Below are 25,270 nucleotides of genomic sequence, written 5' to 3' on the forward strand. Positions count from 1 at the left end.
AAGCTGCTCTTTCTTTCACACACTCGAACCCACAGCAGTCCTCCCCTTGCAACACACTCTCAAGAGTCGATGCAGACATGAGGATCAGGTGATTGTGATCGGGTAGATTGAACCCTTTATTTAGCTGCGTGCCAATGCCACAGTATTTTTATTTGTATGCTATGCGTTATTTTAATAATCTGTTGTTAAAAGTGTTATCTGCATTATATATTAATATAAATGAGGCTGCACATAGCATACTATATCAGCAAAGCAAGAGTCAATCTTATATTAAAAAGCAAAATCATGAGACTGTTTTGTTCTTCAAATATATAATCTTAGTTCAGTCATACAGATATATACATTGTGTAATAAATAATATTCATAAAAACATAACATTTTCAGATTATAAAATAAAAAGGGAATTACGAACTTTTAAAGGCTTTGTACAAAACTTTGGATATAGCGGAAGGAGAAATGGAAAAGGGAGCAAAGATGTGACTGGTGAGAGGGCTCCTTAGGGATCGTGTGAAGGTGAAACTAGCATTGCGTAGTTAAACTTAATTAATGGGAAGCGTATGGGACTGTCAGAACATGTCCTATGGAAACCTCCGCTAGTCTGCTGCAGCTTTGTGAAGCTGCTCTTTCTTTCACACACTCGAACCCACAGCAGTCCTCCCCTTGCAACACACTCTCATGACAATTTGCAAATTGGTGGCTACTTCGTATAAATTTGTACGATCTTCGTACGATTTCATACAATCTGCTTATGCCACAATGACTGTTAGGTTTAGGGAAGGACCCTCATTCTTTCTTTTTTCTAATAATCGAACGTTTTCCTACGCATCAAATCGTACGAATTAATACAAAATTGCCACCTCGCAAAATTGTTGCATTTTTTTTTTAATGAAATTGGCTTGCCACTTCCCTCCTTTATTACCCTCCTGTTTCTTTCCTTAACTATCCTCCTCCTGCTCACTTGTTCTCCTTCCTCTATGCAAACTTCTCATCAGGGAAGTGTTGAAACGGAGCCTTCACAGTCATATACGAGGAGCTTTATCAAAAAGATTATGTTAAAAAATAATCATTGTAATCTCTAGAATTAGTATACTCATTAGTAGTTTTGTAAGTGCAAATTTTACTGGTCGGGTGCACGTGAGCCCAGTGTGTGTCGTCGCATTCTGCTGTCATGCATTTCAGCAGCTGTCCTGCACTCATCCAGGAGAGTTACCGATGGCTTTGCATGTACATGTTCTGCAAAAAACAAACAAAAAAATTATTTTGAAATTCGGAAGGTAGGCTACCCATGATGCCATTTCCTGTTTGTACCGCCCACAGCATTCTACGCTAATATATCAATTGCATCCCTCCAAACGGCTGTATAAAGCAAATTACCAGAGTTTTTACGTAGAAAACAGCAATATGTTCCATGATTTGAACATGTATAATTATAGGGAATATGGTAGGAGTGAACAATATGTCCTTGGATTGGGAAACCTCAGGAGATCATGAGGGAAAACATGGGCATTGCATTGGATTCAGTAGTATAGTAGGGCATATTTCGAGACCCAGCGTTCAGTAGTTAACCGAGAGTTTCTCGTCATCCTCTCCCCCCCTCCTCTTGTTCTTTAATGCATGCCTAGTGTCATTGGTTGTATTTGAACATATCCTGTTTCAGCCCCTGGGCAGTAGTGCGAGATGATCAGAGAGATGGTGTTACAGATAAAGGAGACTGAATGATAACAAGGAATTTTTTTCTTTTGCAGAAATAATGCATGCCACAAAAAAAGAGTGAGAGGAATGGCAGTAGTAACCATGATGCTCACAATGGGCATCTTTTGGGGCGTGTAGATAAAAAAAGGGCACATTAGTAAAGGGTTATACCACAGAAGTGCCACTATCTTGTGTGTGTTCTCAGTCTCTCCCTCTCTTTCTCTCTCTTTTCATCCTTTAATGTCCACCAGTCCTTTTCTTCCCGCACTTATTTACATGTGTGCACATCGTAGACCCTCACACACTCCTGGCAGCTGACGTAGCAACACCAGTGGAAGATGCAGTGGCATTTCTCCTTGCGCTTTTCTGTCCGTGTGTTATGGCCTCGGCCACAGCATAACAAGTCGCAGCCCTCGATGCCGTGCGACGATACGTTGCAGACGCGGTCGCGGGTGCCAAACGAGCCCGTCTCTGGGTTCGGCTCACAGAAGTTGGGCGATCCCTCGTAGTATACCAGGTCTCGTTCTGTGGGGTGCTTGAAGAAGGCGTATTTGGCCCGTAGGGTTTCCACCCAGCCTCTGGACTCTCGGTGTTTCTCCACCATCATCTCGGAAGCACTGTCGTACTTGTCTTTCAGGTAGTCCCCCAACAGCCTGAAGTCAGGCTGAGCCCACCAACAGGTCTTGACTTCGCAGCTGCCTGACAGTCCATGGCACTTACAGCGCAGGTGCATGTTTTCCAGGATGGTCTGAAAAAGAGAAAACATTGGAAATTGGTATTAGTTTGCTGTTATCTATCAAGGACCATTTAAAATGATTGTGATTTAGCCACTTAAAAGGCCAGTTGCATTTCTTATTATTTCTCTGCCAGATGCTTTTCTTTTATCCATTTATCAACAGCCAACAGTAAGCTAATTTTGCGTGAAATGTTGCTTTCTGTTTGAAGAACTATAGCATATAAGCAGTATCCCAATTGCAGTCATGCTGCATATCATTCTAAATATCATCGCTCCAATTACCTGCTATATTCAACTTCTGGCTTACGTCCAGACAGCTATCTTTTATTGCCTAAATATTGCCACCCTGTGTGTTGTCACCCTGTCCTTTCTAAAGCAGATTTTTAAATCAGGATCTACATAAGACTACATGGACTGCAACTTCTTCTGCATACTCTCAGGCTCAGGCCACAGGTGTTGTTCAGGTGCTGAGCGTGCAGACAGGCCCTTGCATTTCTCGACTAATTCTCTTCTGAAGTCCCGCTTAATGGAGTTCGCCACAGGCACTATATGTCTTTGTTTTGGTTTGTTTGCCTTAATTCACTTGCTATATTTAGCTTCAGAATTCCCCAGCTGTGGCAGAAGGCAGGTGTTTGCAGGTCCCTTGGGGTCTAGTTGGGGCCGCTGACATCATGTCCCGAACTCCTTAGGCCCTGGGCGGGTCCCTCAGGCTGTGTCGAAACAATGGAGTACGCAAGGGTCCTGCCAGGGCCGACTGTCTCAGTGCCTGCTCCTGTGGTCCCTCGCTGATCAAAGCGGCGTTCTGTTGCAGTGTGGTCTCGCCTTTTGCCCCTTAAGCACCTTTAGCGCAAAGACTCCAAGTCATGACAGCAGCAGTGATGGGCTAAACCCTGAACCCCAGTGTTATTCTTCTCTCCCTGCCTTCTGCAAACCACCAACTGAGTGTCACGGATTCAGTACAGATGCAACGTATGAGAGGCATGAAAGGATAAGAGAGGTAATTACCCAGTAATTTCTCATGAAAATACCAGTTTTAAAGTTGAAAGTATCTCGGAAAAGGGATCAGGAGATATTTGACAGATCTGCGGTGCATTAACACCTTTGTGAACTGTTAGGTAGGACCCACCCAGGAGCGGCACAAGTACAGCTTTGTTCTTTGTTTGGTTATCATGAACCTGCTGGCTTAAAGGTGAAGTGTGTAATTTCTGTGGTACTACTGGAATCACAATCTGTTTCAATGGTCCGACTGGGACAAAAACAACATTTTGCTCAGCCAATCATGTGAATTTGGGGCGGAACTAACTGTCCGAGCAATGACAAATGGAGTATGTGAAAGCAGCAATTATTTTGCATTTCTGTTTGGTATGGTGTGCAAAGTACACACTTTACCTAAAGTGGTTTCACAGATATGGTGTGTTTTCTCAGCTTTTCTCTTTTCACGTTACATATGTCTCCCTTCAACATGTAAAGAGTGGACACAGTATTAAGTTTCAAAACTGTGACGATCATATCCATTGGTGCTAAGTATTAGGATATTATATATACAGTATACATATATATATAAGGATACTTAAATAAAGAAATACACAATAAGACTTTAAGTATGTAGACACCAAAATGTCATACCTTGGAATTAATTGGGGTCAAAAGTTAAATCTAAGAAGGTGTCCACTACAAGGTAGTCAAAAAATTTGGGGTCAGAATATTTTTTAAAATTATTATTTTGAAAGAAGTCTTTTATGTTCACCAAGGCTGCATTTTGTTCAAAAACACAATTTAAAAAGACAATAAAACAGTAATATTGTGAAATATGATGATATTTTCAAATAGGTTTTACATTTTAATATATATTTTAATTAGTTTATTCCCGTTATTGCAAAGCTGAATTTTCAGCATCATTACTCCAGTGTCACATGATCTTTCAGAAATCATTCTAATATGTTGATTTGCTAGTCAAGAAACATTTCTTATTATTATCAATGTTGAAAACAATTTTTGAAGTGACACTTTTTTTCAGGATTTTTTGATTTTTGTTATTAATTAAAAAGAACAGAATTTATCTGAAATAGAAATCTTCTGTAATTTTATGAATTTCTTTACTGTATTTTTTGATGAAGTTAATACGCCAATACCCCAAACCTTTGAATGTAGCGTACATACAGAATTGTTCATAAAAATAGCATAGAATATTTTCCATCAACATTATATTTGAAATCAGTTAGAAAGATCATGAGTCTCTTACCATCCGTCCTGCCTCATTGTTGTGTCTGTTCATGGCACTCCGAGCATCTGGTCGGTTCTCACGAGCATCTGCAAACTCTCGGGACACCAAAACCCCAAACTCTGCATCTTCACTGCAGCCACCCCACTTCCATCCCTCTCCCGGCGGGCCTTTATGATGGGAGTCACAGCCGCACATTGTGGAGGTCCCCTCTGCACATGAACGGGTCACTGCAAACGCCACTCCAGCTGACGCAATCGCATGAACAAATGCAGACTCTCTTGTGGCTAAAGAGAAGAAAGAGATTTTTTTTTAAATGACATTTGAGTAAACATTTCTTCATGTTATGGCTATAAGTTTTCCTTGCTCTGACAGACACATGCCCTTCTCCAAAACCTAGAGAGTTGCTTAGTTATGTTGCCTTTTAAAGGGATAGTTTACTTTTCTTCTGTGGAACGTAGAGATGCTATTTTGAGAAAAAGGTTTTCACAAGTGTTTTACCTGTATTTTAAGTGACACCTTGAATTGTGTTGTGTTTTATAGTTAAAAGAAATGTCTGTATATTTAACAGATAATGTCCTGGCTGAGATTTAACAGTACGTGTTCTAATTTAAAAAAAATAATTACTGATTTTTTTTTCTTACAGTGTAAGTCATACAAGTTTGGAACAACGTGAGTGTGAGTAAATGATGATGGAATTTTAGTTTGTGGGTGAAAAACAGCATTGTGTGTATTATTATTGGAGAAGGCAGTCCCAGAATGCACTGCAATGACCTCGGACAAGGTGTGAGAAATATTTTATTGCAAATAAAGTCATATTTATTTTACTACCAAAAAGTATCAATAAAAGTAGTTAATTATTACTAATAATAGATTATTTTACCCAATGATTTTGAATGCACTATACATTTATGCTTGTTGCAATACAGCTGACTCTTCAAAACATTTCAAGAGTCTCCAGTGCTGTACTCATGGCACATGGTGTTGCTGCATATCTAGAGAATTCCTAATCAGTCATTTCTGGTACCATAACAGTTAGGATGCTGCCTAGTTATGAAGTCCCTGTATTTAGACAGCGAGACAGTTCACTCTGTTTTGGAACTGAGTCTATCATGTGGCTCTTGTAAAAGGTTTGAAGGAGATCCCTGCCTCTTTAACTGTGGCCCTCCCAAAAGTCTCTCATCTATCTGTGCTGTGACTTCAGGGCATGGATCATTTTCTGTGATGAGCTCTGGAATATACTGACGAGGTGTTTGAGTGCTGCTCTGTAAACGTCTCTTGACAGCACCGGGACGATTGTTGATCATGTCACTTGTGGCTAAATTCAGCCTGAGGTTTCACTGACGCTGTGTCATCTCAAAGGTGTGCTGGTTTCTCTCTGGATAATGTTTCGGGAGCCCCCCTCCCGTCCCCATTCTCCCACCTGTCCAAGTCCCGCGGCCACGTGTGTGAAAGCCAGCAATAAGTCTGCGTGTTTGGTTTCTGAAGGCATGTTCTGAGAGATGGAGTTACGCCCCCTTTGAATGCAACAGCTTATTATGTAACCAGACACCATCGTTTCACAATCACAGCACACTTACTGTGGCTCACCAGTTCTCTTGGTCCCTACAGGAAAAACTGCTACCCAACCACCCCATATGACTACATCACCCCAAACATTTAAGTGCCTCTAATGACAGTGGTTCTCAGACCGAGTTTGTCAGGGATCAGTAAGGCCTATAATGGTGTAAGATTATCTAAAGGAGTGCCCACACACATGCAATATGCTGGTGTATTGTGGGTAATGTGTGACCAAAACAATGCGCCTTTTCACAATGTTGTGTTTGGATGATGAATGTCATGGTAACGTGTTATCATTCTAGTACAATAATTATGTAATTCTGTCCAGCACTCTCCAGCATTCTTTTTTTCCTTTTTGTCCTCCTGAGCAAAATCTTGGATGTATTTTGATGTTTCATCTGTTTTTGCTCATGCAGTAAAAGTCATTGGGGTTCAAAATATCATTGGACACCACTGACTAATTGTGGGGAAGGGGTGGGAGGTGAACTATCCCTTTAAATCCCATAATACACTGAAACAAGCTCAGTGAAAAAGAAATCCATAATGGTGGATAAGGCAAGAAAAAAAATATTTATAATGAATGTCATTCAATACAAATGATTTAATTTACCATTTTTTGTGTGTGCTGTATATTTTAATACTTGGTTGTGGTGTATTTTGCCCTTAGGTTAGCAATATGCTAATGGAAAACTATTGAAATGTGAGTCAAGCTGTAGTGCACTTAATTGAAAAAGAAAAAAAGAAATGTCCTTTTCATTCGATTATTACATTCCATGACAGTTAAGATGCTTTCTTGGAAGGGAGTTGTCTCTGTAGACAGTAGTAAGGTAGCTTAATAGGCTTTGGAATTCTGACTTGCTAACCACAACTGTCATAAGCAACAATCAAAATTGTGATTTTTTAGTAAATGTTTACTAGTTTTGAAGTCATCTACTCTGTGTCTGAATATGCATACTTACCTACTATATTAGGCATTAAACAGTATGTGAATTCATTAAACAGTTTATGAGTAAAGTATCTGGATGACTTACTACTTTGACAGATTCTGTAGTGCACATCCAATGTCACAAGTCACAATACAAAGCCAACATGGCATATGTAGTGTGCCTGGATTTCATTCATACTACACGTTCATACTATATAGAACATAGATTTTTTAACATTTGCAGAGCTCATTCCTTATCTTCAGTATGAGTTTTCAAACTCAACTACTGTATATGTTAGTGTAGTCCTGAAAAACGAACAAAATTAGCATTTAGCAGATATCCACATTTAAAACTTACAGTCTTTCTCTTCCAGGAAAATAGTGATGACTCATTCTGCACTACACAGATTTTTGTCCAGTCAGATACTCTTTAGAATGAGAATGTCACTCCTACATCTACAACTGATTAGCAAGTAGCAAATAATGGTTCATGAGTGTGACGTAACTAAAGCCGTATGCTTTTGAGGCTAATCCTTTTGAACATGTCCCTCTCAAACTTCCTGTTTCGACAGGAAATGCATAAACACTGGAGCAAAAACTGTGTTTGACAAGCGTTTCACAAGTCATTATGGACGTTTGATGCCGTCTAGCTGTTTCTTATGAATTTGCAGACTCATCTCATCCCTGGTATTCTTGTTTTATTCTTGCAGGAAGTTCATGTCCGCATACATAGACAAGCAGTCCTTTTTAATAAAGGTTGTGTTTGGGCGCGCACCTCTCTGGGTTTGCGGCCAGAAGGAGGCCCAGTTGGTTCTGGCAGGCCCAGCCGGGTTCACCACAACAGAGAACTGTGAGCTCTGGGCCCCAGGAGCCCTGGCCAAGGGCCTAGAAGAGCGCAGCTCCCGCTACCTGCTGGGTCCATGAATCCGCCTTTGTCTCTGTGTTGTCACACCGTATTACCCACACAAAAGGGCCCAGCACCCCGCACCCCATAGCCCAGTTCAGCGCTGCCCAGAGCAAGGGCTGGCATTCCCAAAAGGAGCACCCCCCCACCTCCTGTGACACACATACACAAAACACACATACATCTCATCCCGGCCTCTATGCCAAAATATTCCTAAGCATTAAAAAAATAATAATCCAGTGAGGACCAATCAGCCCAATCCGAACGCAAGCAGAGAACCTTCTTCCTTATCTTCACCTTGTACTGTCCGTCTCCTTCATCGTCTCCTCATCCCCCTCTTGAGTTCCCCCTGCCTTCCACCTCTCTTCCTTCATGATGGGGAAGGATGGGAGATTCCCTTTCAGCCTGCTTTCATGACACAGTCAAAAGGGCGTGTGAATGCGGCATCCGTGGGAGCCGGGTGGTAAGAGGAACACAGGGATGGCTCATACTGGCCTTCATGCACAGTAGGGGTCGAAGTGAACCCTCTAGCCCTTTTCTATTGCTTGTAATCTCATTTGGCCTCCCTTCTCTTTTTCTCTCTCTGTCTCTCCCTCACTCACTGCCTGTTCCTGCCCAGGTCCTGCACTGCGGCTAACTGCTTTAGCATCTTAACCGTCCAGCATGTATAGGTATGTCCCAGTTTGTGTACCCAGTTCGTGTACTGCTTATACCCGGATGATGCACTTATTTAACTGAAAAAAATGAAACATGGAATGTTGGACACTTAGTGTGCTCAACTTTCATAGCTTTCCTTATGTAGCCGAGGGGCTATCAGACTCCGATGCTGTATGACAAAATAACCTTCTAAAATTCATACACTGGATGGTACATAGTGTACATAGTGCATAGAAAAAGTGCATTTGAAACACAGCTTATGTGAATTTTGTGAGGGAGAGACCTATTAGGGTGCTTTCTGTCATGACTGACAACCAATGTTCTGTTACATCAATTTATTTAAGAAGTGATTTTAGTAAAGTTGTCCTTGTGCTCTTCACCTCAACAATAGCAAGATGTGCATAGAAATTGAAAATGTTACACTACTACATGGACTGTTTTCCATGAATGAAATTCCTTGATTTTCATTTACATATTTTCAATTAAAAAAGGAAGCTTGTGTGTGACATATCAAAGGAATTGTTAATTTTTATACTTACTGAAGTGGCAAATCAATTTGGCTGATGAAAATACTAATTTAATAACAAAACAAAAAAAAAACTTTATATCTGGTACTAAACATTTAAAAAGAAATGCATAAACATTTAATAATTTAATGTCAAAATATATAAGATTTAATTAAAAAGAAATTCAACCAGTGAAAACTGTCCTTTTGAAAACATTAGCTAAACTATGACTTTTAGGTAATATTAATATTAGCTCAACTACAGGATTTAAATTCATTTTAATGTATAAATCTACTCTAATTTAAATGTATGTGTTTTGGAGACTATTTTACGATGCTGACTTACATGTAGCTTGTTGTTCTGAAAACAGAATGTTACACATTCTGACTAGCATGGTTCCTTGTGATTTTGTTTTATTGTCCGTGCTGTTATACAGTAAATTGTACTATTATATTTATGCTGTGGATATTGCTAATTCATCTTATATGTCAGGGGTGGCGAACTCCGGTCCTGGAGAGCCTCAGTCCTGCAGAGTACAGCTCCAACTCTAATTAAAACTCACCTGCCTGTAGCTTTCTGGTAACCTTTCAGACCTTGATTAGCTTGTTCAGGTGTGTTTGATTAGGGTTGAAGCAAAACTTTGCAGGGCTGCGGCTCTCCAGGACTGACGTTCGCCACCCCTGTTATATGTGTAGGATCTGTTTGAGTAATTAATTATCGCACTGAAGTGGTTCAGTTTAAAGCAAGCAGCTATTACTAAAGTGGAGTAATCCCCAATATACTATGATTACATTATTTGAAACATTTTTCTAAAAACATGATAAAGTCATTAATATCTTGCAGTGTTACTTTTCTCATCATATTTTCCACAACGGTATTTTTTAATACAAGTAATAATAGCACAAAGACCAGTGATTCTCAAATCTGGCTCGTGAGATACACTTTTCTGCAGAGTTTAGCTCCAACCCTATAATCAAACAAACCTACCTGTGTTTTTCTAATGATCCTGAAGACATTGATTAGCAAACTCAGGTGTGTTTGATTAGGGTAGAGCTAAACTCTGCAGGAAAGTGGATCTCATGAGCCAGATTTGAGGATCACTGACATAGACTAAAAGCAGTTTCGATATGTATAGAATTGAATTATTTTCTGTAATTGCAATTTAAATACTATACATTTTGTAGACTGGTGTGTGTTGTTAACCCATACCTTTATCAAGTACAGGTCCAAATATTGCTAGATTGTCCTTGATAGTGGTGCAGTTCCACCTGCGGCCTCGGAACTGGTGCTGACACTCCTGGATTCCCAATTTGACACCCTCTGCTACACTGGGCATGATCTCGATGTAATTGCGGCAAAAGCGCAGTTGTTTTGGCACCAAACCAGGTATGGAGCCACACAGGATGGGTTGGGAGCCTAGGGATGAGTACTGCTGCCCAAGGGCCAGGGACCTGAAACACAAGTGTGAAGATTAAAGCCAACTCTGGGCACACCTAAGATATAAGTCTTCCGATGGAGTACAGTTGTTCATAGTGATTATGTAATCGAATCATTTACTTAATGTGTATTTTTGTCACGATTATTATGGTTTGTATAGTTTACATGTTCACTTTAGTATTAGATGTTGATTGGATGTTAGTGTTGAAAATTGTGATCTAGTCAGTTATTATAGTTATTATATACTTCTCGTATATGACCACTTATATCCACTGCAAGATTTTGTGTGTGTGTGTTAGAACATTTATGTCTTTGCTGATCTGGTTCTCTCTCTCTCTCTCTCTCTCTCTCTCTCTCTCTCTGTGTGTCATTAGATATTTGGCTGTTTGCAAGTGGATGCATGTGTGTGGTTGTGTGCAGTAGATGAGCTGACAGAAGATTCCTCAGAAATTTGCTTCTTTTCCAAACAGTAGCTCAATGGTTTCATGAACACTTTATGGAAACAGGCCCAATCTATTAGTTATTCCAGAAACGATACTTTCACACTGGTAATTAATCTTATTGGCTTCTTTCTCTGTGCAAAATAAGAATAAGGAGATCACACAGTTTTAACGTCGTCCTTGTTTTGACATGCATACTTTATTAATACTGTAGGTGTAACCCTCCTTTAGCTTTCATTGCTGTTTTTTTTTTTTTTTTTTTTTTTTTTTTTTTTTTTTTTTTGGAGTGTGTGTGTGTTATTGTCTCTTTGATAACATATGCAGAACACACACGCTCTGTCTTGAGCTGTAATGAGCTAAATATTCTGTGTTATAAATCCTGTGACGTTTGGAAAAGATTAAGTTGTACAGCAAATGAATCTATTAGCAGTTCTGTCCTCATTTTCTTACAGACGATGCTATAATACATATCTGCATGAACCTCTGAACCCAGTGACACCTAATCTGTAAAATGTCGCAGTCTGTAAAAAGCATTTAAAAATGTTTAAAACAAAAGTTCAGACTCTAAATTGTGATCGTATGAGCCGATGTAAAAAGACATTGGAAAATGCAGGTAATGTAAGTGCAAACTTCTGACTACACATTCTATATTAATGCAGCAAGCTGTTATATTGCCTGGAAACCACTAAAAAGCCCACAGTTTGAATAATAAACTATATTATTTTGCAGAAGAATTGTTTATTCTGAGTAAATCAAACAAACTTTTATCATATTGCCATAGCTGACTTTTTTTTAAACTATACATTTCAGGTTAAAGTCACAATGAAAGAGAAGTAGTGACAGATCTTTTCTACCATATTGTGAAGTACACAAAAAAATGTATGGTGGGGACTTAATTCTGTCCATCCGTTGTTGATTGGATGGAGGCAGATCTGAATGTGGGTTTGCTGTCTATAGAAAGAAATGGGCAGAATTTTCTGTTTCCCGAAAGTACTTGTTAACGTTATCACATTGTTCTAAAATGTCCTGACTTTGCTTACACAGTGTATAACAACTTTTTCAACCATTTCCCCCGCTCCTTGTTACACTTGTTTTGTTCCCAGTCAAAATGACCGGCCTACAAAAATATGCTTATACATTTTTTTGCTACTCCATTTTATTGCAAAATATTGGATTCAGTTTTTTTATCAACTTGTGCTCTTTCAATCAGCACAGGTTTTGTATCAGTTTTTTTTAGTGAACATTGTTACAATGACTCACAAATAAAAAAAAGTTGACAAAAACATTGATTTGGTGATAATACAACATAATGAGAAATTTACAAACTATGTTAAATTATGTAAAGAATTTCAACACGGCTAAACATTTTTTAGCAGACAAAATTATTGGGAGAAGTCAGAAGTTTCACCAGAAAATCAGGTTATGAAATTGAGTTGGTAAAAAAAAATAAATAAACACATTCATGGAAGAATTATTTACAATAAGATCAATAAAATGCATTTAGAAAACAAATGGTACATTTTCATTTCATACTGACTGAAGGGAGATCAAGGCATCTCTTAAAGGGGTCAAATGATGCGATTTCAAGTTTTCCTTTCTCTTTGGAGTGTTACAAGCTGTTCGTGAATAGATAAGATCCCTAAAGTTGCAAAGACTAAAGTCTCAAACCCAAAGAGATATTCTTTATAAAAGTTAAGACTCGTCCACCCCCGCCTAAAACGCCTTGTTTAAACACGCCCCCACATGTCTACGTCACTGTGTGGGAAGATTTGCATAACACCGCCCAAATGTTCACGCAAAGAAAGAAGGCGTAACTTTATTGTTGCTGCCACCGCCGCTGCCATTTTGTGAAGATGCTGTGTGTTCGTTGCGAAAGCGAAAATACTTTGTTTGGCCTTCCAAAAGAGGACACGACTAGAAATCAGTGGTTAAGCTGTATTTACAACTCTGTTCCAGAACAGTTCAACCCAAATATTCTGTGTGCAGCACATTTTTTTTGAGGACTGTTTCCTGATCCTGGTAGAGTAGACTACAATGCCGGCTGTTCTGACTCACAGACTGTAAGTACGTTTTTTTATATTTAAAGAATTTGCCACTGATGATTCAAACGCGAGTTTTGAGCAGTGTAGAGCAGCACTTGTTGACATGACATGGTTTTATGTTTACGCAGAGCGATGCAACGCAACGCGTAAAAAGACAATATAAGTCATTATAATCCATAATTATGTCCCCACTGGATGCAACAAATGCCTCGTTTATAATGGGTTTTAATGTTTTTGTCTCGTCGCTCGCCTCGCTCCGGGACACGGCATCACAGTATGGTAAGGGGCGTAACATTTCCGTCACACGCTTGAGGTATTCGGCCAATCACAACGCACTGGATAGCTGGCCAATCAGAGCACACCTTGCTTTTCAGACCGATGAGTTTTGTAAAAATCAGCACGTTTCAGAAAGGCGGGGCATAGAGGAGAAAAATAATGTGTTTTTTAACCTTAAACTGCATAAAAACATTTCATTACACCAAATACACAAAATAACGTTCTTTTTAGCAACGTCATATGACACCTTTAAGAACTTCTAAGAATTCTATAAAGGGAATTCTCAATAAAAGCATCTCTACATTTCCATATATATATATATATATATATATTTGTTTAAACATGTGAATTCAAAGTGTGCAAAAACAGTATTCCATGCTTTTATGATGAGATATGCTGCCTGACAGCGCTGACATTGATGCTGTCTTGTGGGCCAGAGGTTTACCTGGTTCCTCCTTCGGGCCAGTGGAGGATCACACATTTTAGAGATCAGCCGCTCACGATGACCTCAGGCCCCCCGCGGGGTGCAACCCTATCACAGCGCCAGTCTCTCTGACAGATGAGTGTACTACTGCACCCCTCACACACAAAAGCACCAGCATTGAAGTCAGAAGAGAAAAATCCCCCTCAGAGGCTTCTCGGCTTCTCTTTTGCTCTCCTCCCTCGCTCCAGTCGCACATTCTCTCTGTTTGATGTTGTGTGAAATCATGAACACAGAGCTGGGAGATGTTAACGGGCTGCCAGGTATCAGAGGAGGTGTGAGAGGTGAGTCTTTGTATCAGAGGAGCCGAGAGTCTTATGTCGAGATTACTTGTGCATCTTGCTGCCTTTGATGCATCATATGGGTGCGTCACCGCACTGTCAACTTTGTCAGGGAGTTGACGTCATAACGCTGATGTTTGTGTCCGTTTGGAGGTGAAAGTGGAAGCGTTCAAACAGCTGAGACAGTACATGTCTCTCCATTATATAATATTTAATTCTAAAGGCTCCCTAATGTCCACACAATATTTGAAGGCCTGTAAATACTCTGGTATTTCTGTTGTATTATAACAGCATTATTTGAAACCCAAAAACTGGCAGTGCAAAACATAGGGGGGGGGATCAGATTTGTTCCTAAATTTCATATCAGTGTTAAAAGAGAGGAACAAATAGTTTTTATGCATACGCCAGCTGAAGAGCATGTGTACAAAGTTTTTGTGTGCATATAACAGTAATTAAAATAATCCAACTTTGTTTATTAAAATGTAAAAATAAATAGACAATCACAATATGCAATAATATTGTTATATGTGCAAATGAGCAGCTACTTTGTGATAATTACTTTGCTGAAATTAATAATATATGACTTCCTGAAAAAAAAGTAAAATAAAAATATATACATGTACATACAGTATACATGCATAAAGGGATATATAGCTGTGGACATTGGTGATGCACTTGTTCACATTGCACTTCAATATAAGATCTTTAGTGCGAATGGACATTTTACAAAATGTTGTAGAAACATTTCAGAAATTGTTGTACTTTTACATTTAGGATCATTATAACCATGTCTTCATGTGACCATGTCTTTATAAGAGTTATAATTTTTTTCTTGAATCTTATTTCTGTGTGTGTGTGTGTTTAGGATTGTGAACCACTGTCTTGAAGGGATAATTCAACCAACAAAGAAATGTATGACTTTGGTTCATCTCTGGGACATTAAAGAAAATATTTTGAAACACTTTTTTTGATCCCATGGTAACACTTTATAATAAGGTTCCATTTGTTACTATATTTAATGCATTAACTAACAATGAGCTATTGATTTGTTATAGCATTTATTCATCTTTATTTACGTTAATTAATAAAAAATACAACTGTTCAATGTTAGTTCATGTTAGCTCAGATCCATTAACTAACATTAATAGGTACAGCTTTTGATTGTAATAATGTATTAGTAAATGTTTGAATCAATATTAACTAAGATTAATATATGCTTTATAAGTATTTTTCATTGTTAGTAGTTAACTAATGTTAACACATGGAACCTTAAAGTGTTACCGTCTACACAATGAAAGTCAAGTCAACATTTGGACCCCATTGACTTCCATTGTTTAAAAAACAAAAACTGAGATGTTAATATATATATCTTTTGTGTCCCACATAAGAAAGTTTTGGAATAACATGAGGGTGAATAAATGATGACAGAATTTTTTGGGGGTGTACTTTCACTTAAAGGAAGAGCAGTGAAACTAGTGCCTGTTCTTTTTTGCCTTTATTTATTACCCAGCATTTATTCATCTTTATTTACGTTAATTAATAAAAAATACAACTGTTCAATGTTAGTTCATGTTAGCTCAGATCCATTAACTAACATTAATAGGTACAGCTTTTGATTTTAATAATGTATTAGTAAATGTTTGAATCAATATTAACTAAGATTAATATATGCTTTATAAGTATTTTTCATTGTTAGTAGTTAACTAATGTTAACACATGGAACCTTAAAGTGTTACCGTCTACACAATGAAAGTCAAGTCAACATTTGGACCCCATTGACTTCCATTGTTTAAAAAACAAAAACTGAGATGTTAATATATATATCTTTTGTGTCCCACATAAGAAAGTTTTGGAATAACATGAGGGTGAATAAATGATGACAGAATTTTTTGGGGGTGTACTTTCACTTAAAGGAAGAGCAGTGAAACTAGTGCCTGTTCTTTTTTGCCTTTATTTATTACCATAATTCCATCCAAGAAGCCATGGCTACAGAATGATATATTTTATAGTGTGTCATTCATTTACTCCACCATGTATTATTCCTATCAGCTTGGATTATTATTTTCGAAGTGTCTGAGAGAAACCCTGGCCCCTTACATAGGAACTTACTGGAAGTGGAGCCTGTTTTTCTGCTGTGTTTGCTGAGTGAGTAAATTACATAATTACACATCTGCTTGCAGCATAACTGTCCATTAATCTCTCACCCATGTGGATGATTAGTGTGTTTGTGTGTTGTGTTGAATTGTGCATCAGCCTGTCTCTGCCCTTGACAGTGTCTATGTATGAGGTAGAAGCTCTAATTAGATATGGATGTGTTTTTGATGAATTTTACTGCATGCTTTGATACAGACCCGAGCGTGCTTTCATTGCATGCTTCACGTCCTCAGTGATCTGTGGTTTGTTTGGTTGTGATCTGCACCATTGACTCTGAAGTGGACGAGAAGAGGAACGCATCAGTGTGGGGGGGATCGCAAACACATAAATACGCACCAAAACTGTTTTGAGGAAAGAAGGGTGTGGCGACACAGCCGAGTGGGGAATACAAACATTGGGTTGATGTGAGTTGCTAATTTGTCTGCTGGAATCTGCTACTGCGAGGAGACACAGTGAAGCTTTAGGGTCTAGCAGGTGCTTGTCTGAGCAGGTTTAGGGCCACCTCTAGCCTTCAGCTCACTTTCCATGCTGCTGGGTGGGTGGCGACTGCAGTGCAAGAAAATAATGACGCAAGCATTAATGAGCCATTGCAAACCATAGCTACAAGGATTATGAAGTGAGGGAATTCCTCTCTACACAAAACAGAGAAATGTTATTTTGCCATTGGCTAAAGATTAAAGGGATACCCACCCAAACATTAAGCCTCTTGAAAATCTCTTTTCAGTATAATGAAAGTGAATGAGGAGTTGTCAAGCTGGTCAAAAAAGCATAATAAAATTGTTTTCAAATGTAGGCTGTTATTAACACATTCTAAGAAAAGGATTTAAAATAAGGCCCAATGTACTGAAGGAAAGAATTTTCTGTATTAGGCAAGTTTTAAAATTCTTTTAATTGGGCTGTTGTGTTCCCATTCATTACAGTTGCGTGTAATTTTTATTTTTTCAGAATTTCTCTTTTTTCTGTTTCACACAAGAAAGACATACAGAACAGAGTCATACATGTTTGAAATGACATGGGCGAGTAAATTATGACATAATTTTTTTTTTTTTGGCATGAAATATCCCTTTAAGCTTTTTTGCTCACCCTCCAAATAAAACCGTAAACAAAGGATATTATAATGTCAGTTGCCAACTTTTTCAGCTCTCATGCATTCACCAGCTTCTCCAAAAAAGTGGGAGATGAGGCACCTGTCTATGACCACACTGCTGAATGTTCTGTTTTTGTCCAGAGGCAGAAGAAATAAGAAACTCTTTGAACTTGTGAGTTTTTGACATCCGACCCCTGGAGCTCTTGAGGTTGATGCCTTGTTAAAGCTGTGTTTGAGTTCATTACAAGGCCACAGCTTTGGCCTGCTACCCCAGGCCCCAGACAGGTCAGGGAACATTCACCACACATTCCTGGCCAGAGCTGCTTGGAGATACACTGAGGTGTGTTTTAAACCAGAGATCTTAACATTTAGGCCGCTCATCCAAATATAAAGCCTTATCAAGTACTCTCATGTCTCATCACACCTTAATGCTTAGTGTGCTCCCATAATGCATCTGTGCCTGTCCGAGCAGCAGGCGCTCCATCACGACTTTGACTTCACAGCAAAGAGATTAAAGTCGTGGCTTATTCAAATCCCAAATGTTGGTCAAGATCGACAGCATGCTTAAAGATCTCTGTATTGTTAGGTATGGATCTCTGCCCTTTCCTCAACTCATACTTGACATTTTAAGACAGGAAGCAGGAGATAAGAGATTTTTGGAAAATAACACACACCTTTTTGTGCCAAATGTATGGAAAGCATGTGTGCCTTAGGCTGCATGACTGAAGAGAGTTTCAGAGAGAGAGAGAATGGGGAGGAAAGGGATTAGAGAGAGAATCATCTTGTCATAATCAGTTCCCCTATTGAATGATGGAACATTTGTGTAATTTAACAAATGTCTCTAATTTAAATGTCAGTAAAATGGTCTACAATTGATTAATTTACAATTTCCCAATGGGCAATACAGTGGGCCATACAGTATATTGTCCATTTCAGAGTCTTGTGGTACATTACAGTATTTATGGAAGGTATCACTTGAATTTTTCAGAATCATATTTGGAATTTTATCAAATATTCCAAGTTGTATCCATTTCAGTTTAATTATATGCTGCTTTAATTTTGGTCAGTTGCCTTATTATGACTTGAGCTCTTTTTCCACTAACTTAAAAAAGCCTTAAAAAGGAGAGAGAGAGAGAGAGAGAGAGAGAGAGGCTTGTTAGCCTGAGGATGGGGCTTTTCCTCAGTCATTCTGTCAGAACAGGAACACAAGCTCCATCAACAGTTTAGGTTTTTTCCTGCCACACTTCTGACTGGCATTTCAACTGCTCTGGGCTTATCAGATAAAAAAAAAAAAAGTCAGAATCCTTGATAAATGTTCAAACCTGTTTTATCTCTCTCAGTTCCTGTTCTTTTACTAATGACACCCCATGTACCATTGCTAGTGAGAGAAGTTACACTAGAGTATTCATATTATAATCAGCAATAACTGCACTGCTGCAAATGTGTCATTGATTAATGCGTCTTGGGTGTCTGTTTTCTGTGAATTTTTCCTGGGAGGTGCCCACCCACCAGACCGTTGTCTGATATAACGATTAAAAAATAACTGTAGTTCCAGACTGTTGTTTATTTCAGTGGGAGAAATGGTTTTATTAAAATATTTTGTCGGCAGAATCAAATACAAGATTCAAATGGTAGCTAGCTAACTTAAGAGGACAACAGTAGTTGCAAGCATGTGAAGGCCATTCGAATCTGTAAAATACAGTATTATATTTATTATTTTAATATATTGCATTAATATTGCAGGATTAAAGTAGCTAATTATTTAATTTGTTTCTATATTTAAATGGCGAAACAAATGAAAGAAGAATTTTTGTTATAATAGGTAATTAAAAGGAAATTACTTTAGTCTAGAATGTAGCGAAATCTACTGAACATAAGTGCTTTAACAGTACTAACCTATCAAATCGGAATAACATAATTTGTACAAATTATGATATATTAAAATAAACATATTCTGTTATGAATATATACAATGATATGTCATTTATTTGTTTCTGTAAAATACAGTATTATATTTATTATTTTAATATATTGCATTAATATTGCAGGATTAAAGTAGCTAATTAATACAAGATTCAAATGGTAGCTAGCTAACTTAAGAGGACAACAGTAGTTGCAAGCATGTGAAGGCCATTCGAATGAAACATAGTAGCTGGTTTCTAACTGGTCCAAGCTGGCTTCCAGACTTCCTGAAGCCAGTTACATCAGCTAGTAGTAGGTTAATGACAAGCCTAAACCAGATACCACATGCCAAAATACAAATACCAGCTTAAGCTTGATTTTCCAGCAGGGGAATGTTTTGTTTATGGTACTACTATTTGTGCAAGTCTCCAAGTGATGTAAGGACAGTATGATAGCTTGTTGTCGTTAGCTCTATGCTAAACCTCAATCCTGAAACTGCTGGCCTGGTGCTGTAGTACGGAAACTTCTGTGACGTTACGGCTCTGTGGCTCTGTCTCCGGGAGCTGCTGCCTGTCACTGTTCAACTAGCAGAGCTGTCAGAGAGCTTTGACTCCACCGGCAGTCCCTGCGTAAGTGACCTGACACTTTTTATTAAAGTTGTGATGTATTACACAACTCCTTAAATCACTTCTAAAGAGAACTCAGATGGACTTAGAAGTTTGGTTTTCACCAGAACCAAAATGTTTTTTTTTTTCCAATTCCATTCGGAAGCCTGATCAAACATTAGCCAAATGTCAAAATGTGGTAATTGCAGACTGGGCAGTCTAATGTACTTTTATTGTTATTACAATGTTTAAAAATGTAATTAATATTTTGTGACTTTTCTTCTAAAACTTAAAAAGATTTTCCTTTAATGAGAGAATTACGCATAGTGTACCTCCCACTTTTCTCTCTCTCACAGACACACACCAGCCATCTCTGTCTCATCCACTGTCACTATTTAATGTGTGTGTGTGTGATAGGATGACTTCAGAGATAACCTCAGGTTGTCTGGATGATCCAGAGAGCACAGGTGTTGTCCATACCCATTCATCATCGAACCTTGAATGAGGGTAACTGTGCGTTCTTCTTCTTAATCCAGTTTATTTAATAAGGCACCTCTGTGCATGCGTTTCAGTCAGTGAAAACAGTGGCATACTAAACCTTTTTCTGTGTCCTAACAAGCAAATAATCAAAAATGAGTGCTTAGTGCTTAATATACAGTTATGCTGAGCAGAATTTTTGATCAATGAGATTTCACGGTAGACGGGGCCCACGAGTAGTTGTAACAAAAACTGTGATTTAAATAGAAGTTAGATGGTTTTTATTACTTTTTTCTATTTTTGTGAATCTTTTCTTTATCTTTGCGCTAAAGATTATTTTTCAATGTTGACAGTAAAATAGATTATTGGAGCATATCTAAAAGAATGCTGAACTAATACTAATACTAAAAAAATACTATTTCAGTTTTTTTACTTGCCTTTTCTTTGTAATTATTTATGAAATTTACTAGCCATTTCAAAAAGTGTAATTTGTTTTAAAGTAACCCACAATTTTTTTTCCAGTTTACCTAAATCATCCCACACAATTGCTGTGCAACAATACAATTGATTGGTTTGCTACTGATATTGAACCAATACATTTGAAAAGTAAAGGTTTCTATCTGTTTCACCCTCCTTTTCCTAAGAGGCCCCCATTATCCCTGAACATCCTTGATCTTTTCACACTGAATTGCAGCTGGTGGATTTTCTTGCAGTATCATTAAAGCAGTGACACTGGCTGACATGCAAAGGGGGGCTTTGGTATGAAGGGTGTATAATGACATTCCTCTCTCGCAGAGATGAGTCAAGTCCCATTGAAGCCAGCAGGGGACCAGAGCAGGTCAGAATGCTGACTGGCCTCCCAATGCTGTCTCCTTCATGCCTGTTCTCTCAAAAAAGAGTTTTCTGAATTTTAATTAATTCAGAATTAGAGTTTTATGTTAAGTGTTTGCGTATGTTGCCATCTGAAAGGACTCTTTCCTTTTGAAAACTAAGAATAAAAGCCTATATATTCTTAAATGTGAGCCACATTGTTGCTGTTACAAAAAGAGCAGCTTAAAATCCATATTATGTGTTAAAAAAATGTAAATTTAACTATCAGTTTAGCTTTTTAGCTAGTTTAGTTTTTGGCAACTTTATGAGTAAACTATTAAAAAAAACTATTAAAAAAACCTATAAAAAACTATTAAACTAAAACATATTTTAAAAAGGTGGACTTGTAAACCAGTTAACCTCTCTAATATTTAAAAGTGTATATGGTTTTGAGTGGTTCATTTCCACTGTTTTGACGGGTACTTCAGATAATAAGAGCTACTGAACTGTTTCCAGGTCAAGCCGTGACTTGATCATCTGAGGTCAGGCCTCTTCTGAGCTGTTGTGTTGTAACCGAGCTGAGGTTCTGATAGATAACAGATGATCGGCGGTGGAAACAGCCAGCTGGATCGGAACGGATGGCGGCTTTGCGGTGCTGTTGTGGGAAGAAGCCACAAATACCTTGTTCCTTTCTGTCTGGTATTCGGAGTGACTGCTGATTGTGTCTCAGCTCGCTCGTCATCTGTAATGCATGTGAAATTGAACAAAGCTAGACAGGCTGATCGCTTTCAATAGCTCTCCCTGCTTAAGACTGAGCTTAATTAGTTCATCTTGAGAGGATAAAGTCAGATATCAGCGGCCTGGTAAGCTGTTGAAACAGATTAGGGAAGAAATTGGCCTGATTATTGCAACACTGTTCGTCTTAGATTTAAAGTCCATTCAGATGTGAAGGGATTAAAAGGAGAGGATCTACCAGTGTGGATTAAAATCTCACTATAAGACACAAATACATTTGATTGACACCTTTAAAACAACTGAAAACACACCAGTTTTTTTCTGTTTCTACTATAGCCTTTTTTATGTTTTAATATAAGTCAAGTTGATTCAGTCACATTACTATACTAAAAGTTATTTTATTGATTATTATTTTAATTGTTATATCATATATTTTTTCCTAAAACTAATTTGTTAGGAATAAATGCCTGTGTCAAAATCATGAATTTGAGTTCAAAACACAGATTCTGAATTTAGGCATGAAAGCAAGATTTATTTTATCACAAAAATTCATTAAATGGGCATTTAAAAAATATCATCTATTACATTTTGTGACATAGGACCACTAGTTTTGAAAGTTTTTGTTTATTTAAATCACTCAGTAGAGATATTTCACCTGCAACATATATTATTTTCTATTAATCTATTCCTGTTCTTTTTTAGGACCGCAGGTTCACTGATGGCATTCAGGTAGAAGACAAGAAATGATGACGCATCTACCCATTTACCTGCAGCCATGTACGTTTTCATATCGCTTTCTTTCTCACGCTCTCATTTTCTCTCCCCTCCACTATCAATTTATCCAAATCAAAGAGGTTAGGCATTATCAGTGGGTAAATATTACACCGTCGTCAAAGAAAACAGCTGCGGGTCAATGACTCGAGACTCCTTTGCTCTTTGTCAGTTTCTTCTGGTGGCACTAAACGCCAACATATGAGTAAAGCCACGCACATAATAATGCTTCAGCCCCATGGCCTTTGTGTGTGTGTAAGTCTATGAGTGCGACTGCATGTTTGGCAACTCTCGCTTCATAAACGAAACCAGAAGATGCTGGTGGTTTGGAACTAGAGTGCAGCGGGGACCACATGCTAACTGGGACTACTAAAGCACATTAGTTCTGACAAGTATTGTATCATGAGCCAGGGGGGCTTTTGTTGTACGCCTACACAAATATTTTTGCAAAAAGCCTCATGTTACAAGAGAACCTTGTGAGGTCAGTGGCATTTTGAGGATGGGGTAATTAGTGGAACTATGACATATCAGCACTATTCGGAGGTAAATATGATCTCTGCAGAATGTAGCGAAATCTACTGAACATAAGTGCTTTAACAGTACTAACCTATCAAATCGGAATAACATAATTTGTACAAATTATGATATATTAAAATAAACATATTCTGTTATGAATATATACAATGATATGTCATTTATTTGTTTCTGTAAAATACAGTATTATATTTATTATTTTAATATATTGCATTAATATTGCAGGATTAAAGTAGCTAATTATTTAATTTGTTTCTATATTTAAATGGCGAAACAAATGAAAGAAGAATTTTTGTTATAATAGGTAATTAAAAGGAAATTACTTTAGTCTCAATTTTTAATGTCATAATGATTTGAACGGTTTTGATTTCAAATTAATAATCTGAAAAGTACAAGCGTGTGCGATATCTTTATGCGGCCCAGTTCATTATACTTTGTACGAATTATGCTGGAAAGTGAGCTCTTATTTGGAAAGCCTGTTGTTATGTTGTTAATCATTGTTTTTTAAATCACAGATACGATTGTAATACACAACACAACGACTTTAGAGAAAAATAAATGTTCAAAGCAGCTTCAGGTTTAAAGTGTAATGATACTTAGGGTTAAACCTCAATGAATTTATTGCGACCCAAGCCAAAGGACAGCCACACTAATGCCCCAATTAACACTCCTAACACGGCTGGAGTGCTGAGGCTATTAGCGAAGACAACAATATACCCCATCCAGCAGCCTGCTGGCTGACACCTTAACCTAACCTTATCTCTGACAAACACACTGAATCTATTTCACAACACTCCAACCTTCAAAAACATCCTCGTTCGAACATTCAAAATAAATGGAGCCGGGCGAAACACGGCAGCGAGGAAAAAGACAGGCTAGCCTTTTCTGTCCCTCCAGTGGCTGAGGTTAAGATTCTTTGGACTGAGTCGAGAAGCTTTTTTCCACGCAGTCAACTGAAAGTGTTCTGTATTTACTTCCCTCTGAAAAATGATCACTGACCACCATTCTCCCCCAGTGCTACTGGAGAAAGTGATGCAGAAAGTGGGGATTGTTGCTACTCACCACCAGATGGGATAGCCTCCAAGCACCCGAGAGCTGGACAACCACATGCACATGAGATATCCAACCAGGTACAAATCCATGAGGTATGTCTTGTGTGGATGGAAATTGTCTATTGATCAGTACATAGAATTCCTAGAGAGGGGCTGAAAATTAAGTTCCAGCCGGCAAGTCTTAAGGAAAAGATGGATGCTTGAGAGAATAATTAGCAATTTTGGGGTTTAAATGAAGGCAAAAAAATCTCCAGGGTTTGCTGCTTCTTTGAGTTGGGTGAGGAAAGTGTGTGTGTCCCAGTAGTTAGGAGAGTAAGTGTCTCTTTCACACACTCGCACACACGCTCCTACTCGTCCTCTGATTCCCTCCCTCTCACTGAGGTTCTTCCCTAAGGTACATATCTTTTTCTCTCCCCACTTTTTTCCCCTTAGGATCATCAGGGCCAATATTAGAGAGAGAGAGTGAGAGAGAGAGGGGGAAAAAAACAACAAGCGAGGTTTGGAGATGTCAGCTGGCAAGCCAATCACAGAGCATGGCCTTAGGTTACGCAAAAAAAAAAAAAAAATTATTATTCCTGCCCATCTGTCAATCATGCACCACCCCCTGGTAATGTAGCAAAGAAAGAAAGAGACAGAGGTAGAGAGAGAGGAGGCTGGGAGGGAATAAGAATGAAAGGGTGTCAGCACTGAGTTTCAGAGAGGTGGATTTGTCTTATTAAGGTCTATATTGTCTGTATTAACTTCAAGGAAAACCAGCTGAGTCAGAGTCGGGCCTGCTGACGGCATCAGGGAACGTTGTCTCCATATTTAAGTATGCCATGCCCCGAACTAATTGTTCCGGATACGTGTGCGTGCACATGCATTCACACGTTGTGAAGAATTTTGTCTTGGAGAATTTTGATGGCCGCGTCCTCCCCTTGTGACGACGAGGCACAAAGGGAACACAATAAAAAGCTGTAAAAGGTGGTGTGGCAGGGCCAGGCAT

The 25,270-nt window shown here is 38.4% G+C and overlaps 1 protein-coding gene across 2 annotated transcripts; it reads right to left on the minus strand.

Annotated features, from left to right (window-relative positions):
* Window positions 1-315: 315 nt before the first annotated feature.
* Window positions 316-24,640, minus strand: LOC107556586 (proto-oncogene Wnt-3-like). Of its 2 annotated transcripts, XR_001605299.1 has the most exons (5): window positions 24,296-24,640; window positions 10,411-10,652; window positions 4,671-4,936; window positions 1,375-2,440; window positions 316-1,233 (listed from the first exon to the last, which is right to left on the minus strand). XR_001605299.1 is itself a non-coding variant. In XM_016239718.1 (4 exons), exons 1-4 carry the CDS (start codon window positions 24,373-24,375, stop codon window positions 1,961-1,963), a joined length of 1,068 nt encoding a protein of 355 aa, XP_016095204.1. In that variant the 5' UTR covers window positions 24,376-24,640; the 3' UTR covers window positions 316-1,960. The 2 variants fall into 2 exon arrangements, 1 of the variants encoding a protein (XP_016095204.1); XM_016239718.1 differs by having other exon boundaries at window positions 316-2,440.
* Window positions 24,641-25,270: the final 630 nt, after the last annotated feature.

This window comes from Sinocyclocheilus grahami, unplaced genomic scaffold, assembly GCF_001515645.1.
Source record: "Sinocyclocheilus grahami isolate Dianchi unplaced genomic scaffold, SAMN03320097.WGS_v1.1 scaffold573.1, whole genome shotgun sequence".
Classification (NCBI taxonomy): domain Eukaryota; kingdom Metazoa; phylum Chordata; class Actinopteri; order Cypriniformes; family Cyprinidae; genus Sinocyclocheilus; species Sinocyclocheilus grahami.

Excerpts from the sequence above, each read along its gene's own strand:
- LOC107556586 (XM_016239718.1), bottom strand. The coding sequence starts at position 24,375 with ATGGATTTGTACCTGGTTGGATATCTCATGTGCATGTGGTTGTCCAGC. Across the intron at positions 10,653-24,295 it reads GGAGGCTATCCCATCTGGTG|GTCCCTGGCCCTTGGGCAGC; the intron begins GTGAGTAGCAAC and ends CTTGTGTTTCAG. Across the intron at positions 2,441-4,670 it reads ACAATGAGGCAGGACGGATG|ACCATCCTGGAAAACATGCA; the intron begins GTAAGAGACTCA and ends TCTCTTTTTCAG.